General features: G+C 32.3%; 1 protein-coding gene across 1 annotated transcript; it reads left to right on the forward strand.

Moving 5' to 3' along the window:
- Positions 1 to 352: 352 nt before the first annotated feature.
- On the forward strand, positions 353 to 2,103 carry LOC133192793 (uncharacterized). Its single transcript, XM_061328799.1, has 5 exons — positions 353 to 460; positions 663 to 756; positions 901 to 1,032; positions 1,474 to 1,538; positions 1,675 to 2,103. Exons 1-5 carry the CDS (start codon positions 359 to 361, stop codon positions 1,873 to 1,875), a joined length of 594 nt encoding a protein of 197 aa, XP_061184783.1. The 5' UTR covers positions 353 to 358; the 3' UTR covers positions 1,876 to 2,103.
- The last annotated feature ends 2,237 nt before the right edge of the window (positions 2,104 to 4,340 follow it).

The following is a 4,340-nucleotide window of genomic DNA, read 5'->3' on the forward strand; positions in this document are numbered from 1 at the left end:
ACCGATTATAAAAGAAAGTTCTATCAATCTGTAGTGTCTATAGATGTTCGTTTGTGATCATACAGATCTGTAGATGCATAAAGTGATGACTTTTAACAGTATTTTAGATATTAATTTATAAATAAATAAATAATGTCTGAGCAGATTCCACTTTAAATCATTTTAATTTCGAGTAGTAACAGTTTTACGGGAATGTTTCAGTCGCAACCGAAATTGGTTTTGGGAGTTTTGATGACGTCATAATAATACTGCGTCATAATATACTGACATCATAAAGGTTGCGAACCATTCTCGAGTTTTATTTACAAGGAAGCACACGGAGACATATTTTAGAGAAAATTTCTAGATTGTAACAAAGATGGAAACTGAAATACTCGGAAACAAGTTATTTGAACAACGCTTGAGATCAGTCTTGCTAGAATACGTATCCAACACAAACACAAGGACAATGGCGCCTGTGGTAAGCTTTGTTAAAATGTTTTCTTAGTTATATAAGTGATATCATTGTCTATAATTTTCAACTGTAGTGATTTTAGATATGTTTTAATTACAGAATAAAAATAAACTTATAAGGAAATAAATTTATCAGAAGAATGATAGAGAAACTGGTCTAATAATTGAGAAAGACTCTAATCTTTTTCTTTATTTTATTTTCCATGCAGAGAAAGAATATTCTTCAAATCCTAATTTTCCTGTATGGAAAAGACACACCAAGAAATGTAGGATTTCCCTATTCCAACGACAAGGATGTCGCTAGTAAGACAAATCTACCTCACCTTTCCTAGAGCTCATGTACATGTATCAGTGTACTTAATTAAAATATTATTAGATCATGTAACTTTTCATTTTTTCGGTTTTTATGCATGAATTTATTATTTCTAATATGTCGTTTATTTATAGATCAACAGAAGAAGTACATTTTGTTTGCCTTTTTGTTTATGGAGGATTTGAAGAAAAACTGCGTGACGGCAACAGACTTGTCTACCTTACAAAGAATGTGGGATCAACACATACTGTATCTGGCCAACAATGGTACATTATATATATACTCTTGTTCTTTGTAAAATTTATTTAAAAGCCCGTATTTTGATAATTAGAGGACTACCGTTTGTAAAATCAAGGTTAATAAATAATAAATTGTTGGTTTTCTTGCGAATTGCGATTACAGATCTAGATGTACATGCAAGCAAACTCAAAATTTAAACATTAATATATAAAAATCTCGATCTTTATACTTAAAAAATAAATCTTATTGGGTTTTGATTTTAGCTTCTCAACACGTAAATTACAAAAGCCATTAAATTAAATCATTTATTACGGACGATGACATAATATTATAAAATCAATAAATTACACATTATAAACATACTAGATTACTTTAACTTTAAACATTTTATAGTTAAAAGATACTCATAAGCTACTTATAAATCATTTGTATAATAAATTCTTATCAGTGGTATTGTATATTTTTAGGCAAAGCTAAAGCAGCTGAAAATTATCAAAGAATCCTAGAAGACAGCGAGGAAACAATTTTTAATGTAAGTATGCATTTGTAAGGTAGCTATGTTAAATCCATAAAAACAGCATGAAATATCAAATTTATTCTTCTCTGTACCTTATCAATTAAGATTCAGAGACAGAAGTGGTTTTAAAACTCCATTTATATCATTACAGATCAAAAGATTTCAGTGTCACCTCAGTAAAACCAGAGCTTTCTTGGCCAAGTACAAGGACCCACAGCCACAGAAACTAGGCTCTACTTTCAGCTTTAGAAAATCAAAGTTTGCTGAGAGGATGACCACCAAGCTGAAGAAGCTGCTAGGTCAGCGTGACCCAGATGACTTTTTCATGATTAAGTTCCAGGATGTGAACTAATTAGTGGACTCTAAGATAAAGACCGAGATTGTGGACAGTCATTCATGACTTTCGCTGATCAACAATCATCATCATCATAATCATCAACTCATCATCATAATCATCATATCACTATCATCACATCTACAATCAAATGTACATCATATAAATATTTCACATGTATATATTTTCATGATCATTTTTTGTAATATATCATTTTATAGAGCATTTTTTTTCTTCATTCAAATATCATGATATAGAATAACATATCTAGCAATCCATTTACACATCATGCTCATCTTCATTTTGAACATTGATTCATGTAAATAAATTCATCATCTTCCAATTTTTTTGTTTTTGCTTCCATGATAAACAGTGTAACATAAAAAGAGAAATATAACGGTCAACTTCAGAAATTATTTCTGAACATAAGAGTTGAATTAAACAATGAATGCTTTAATGATTAGTGCTTATTCTAACTTACTAAAATACCTTCTTATTTCCCTCTTTTTAGCTCACCTGAGCCGAAGGCTAAAGTGAGCTTTTTTTGATCAAAAAGTGTTCGGCGTCTTTCTGTCTGTCTGTATGAAAACTTTTCACATTTTCGACTTCTTTTCAAGAACCACTGAGCTAATTTCAACCAAACTTGCCACAAAGCGTCTTTGGGTGAAGATATCTGAATTGTTCACAGAAGTACTACGCTCACTTCCAAGGGGGAGATAATTAAGAATCCGTTAAAATTTGGTGGCATCTTTTAAAAATCTTCTTCTCAAGAACCACAGGCCAGAGAAGATGAAACTTAGACGAAAGCTTCATTGCATACTGTAGATTCATATTTTGATCAAATCATAACCCCATGGTGTAGGCAGGGGACACAACAGGGGATCAAAGTTTTTCAATGGAATATTAAGAAAATATCGTTAAAAATCTTCTCAAGAACAACTAAGCCATTATTAGTCTTATTAATACAGAAGCATCCCCAGATAGTGTAGATTGAGATTGTTCAAATCAAGACCCCCAGGGGTAGGACGGGGCCACGGCAGGTGATCAAATTATACGAATATATCAACAATTTTTTTTTAAAAAATATTTCTCAAGAACAACAAAGCCATAATTAGTTATATTTATAAAGAAGCATTCTCAGGTAGTGTAGATTGAAGTTTGTTCAAATCATGACCTCCTGTGGTAGGGCGGGGCCACCACGGGGGATCAATGTTGTGCAAAAGAATTATGTGGATACATGTATTATATTCTCTTTCTATGTCTTTGTTTCTTTTTTCCTACCTCCTCTCTATAATGTATGTTTATACATTTAAATCATTGTCATTGTTTTCTGAAGAACAGAAAAGCCATGATTAGTCATATTTATATGGAATCATAAACAGGTAGTCCAGATTGAAGTTTCTTCAAATCATGACCGCCTAGGGTAGGATGGGGTCATAATATGTGATCAAAGTTTACTTAAGAATATGAGAATATATAGGATTCCTATATATTCTTATATTCTTAAGTAAAACTTTGATCAAATATTATGACCTCACCCGACCTCAAGCGGTCATGATTTGAAGAATTCCTAAGGAAGAATATGTAGGAAAAAATATGCTGATGAAGAACAGAAGGACCGTTTTTACTCAGGTGAACGTTGTGGCCCATGGACCTCTAGTTCACTTTTATTGTGTCTTTTTACAAATTGTAGAATCTCGGAGAGAGACTCGCATTCATCAACACCAACACCCCAAAGACCTAAAGAGTACGGAGATTTTGTTTTTTGTCTAAAAATTACCTTTTTGTATGTATAAAAAGTGTCATCGCCCTTAAAACCTGCAGACCCTAGGGGAATAAAAATGACCATAAAATCAAAGTCTCAAAGTATTTATTATAGTTTACTTTAGTAAACTATAGTTTACTATAGTAAATTTTGGTTAGGGTGACGTCCATTTTCGAGCTTAACAAACAGAATACAGAATTCTTGTATTCAAACCTTGACCGCAGATACCAGTAGTAGTGAAGAGCTTAACATTAAATTCTTGTATTCAAACCTTGACCGCAGATACCGGCAGTAGTGAAGAAATAGCTATTATTTCATTTTGATTTCAGTTCTTTTCTTTGTCGATCAAACATGGTTGTAATTATTAACCACACTTTTTAAATAATTCTGGAAAAAAGTCTAGAAGATTGAAGACTGAGGAATGTTTGGACCAATCTTGCGCGAACAAAGAATGCGCGCGTTAATTGTTCACTTGAAATATTCGAGCATATAATACACAATCATGTATATAGATGCGTGTCTTTGCAGGTTATTTGAAAAATATTCTCCTGTCAACTCTCGCAAAGAAATTGACCCTATTAAGGACTATGATAATTTTGTAAACATGAAATCCCCTGCCCGTTTTCCCTCGAAAATAATTTGAAGACTTGATTTGTGGAACTTGAAGAACAAGGGGGTGTGTGTTTGTTTTGTCTTGTTCTTTTTTTTTTAATTGGAT

Source organism: Saccostrea echinata, unplaced genomic scaffold (genome assembly GCF_033153115.1).
Source record: "Saccostrea echinata isolate AGI-Se365-2 ecotype Australia unplaced genomic scaffold, CSIRO_AGI_Sech_v1 ptg000025l, whole genome shotgun sequence".
In the NCBI taxonomy this organism is placed as follows: Eukaryota; Metazoa; Mollusca; class Bivalvia; order Ostreida; family Ostreidae; genus Saccostrea; species Saccostrea echinata.

Excerpts from the sequence above, each read along its gene's own strand:
- LOC133192793 (XM_061328799.1), top strand. The coding sequence starts at position 359 with ATGGAAACTGAAATACTCGGAAACAAGTTATTTGAACAACGCTTGAGA. Across the intron at positions 461-662 it reads CAAGGACAATGGCGCCTGTG|AGAAAGAATATTCTTCAAAT; the intron begins GTAAGCTTTGTT and ends TTTTCCATGCAG. Across the intron at positions 757-900 it reads CAACGACAAGGATGTCGCTA|ATCAACAGAAGAAGTACATT; the intron begins GTAAGACAAATC and ends GTTTATTTATAG.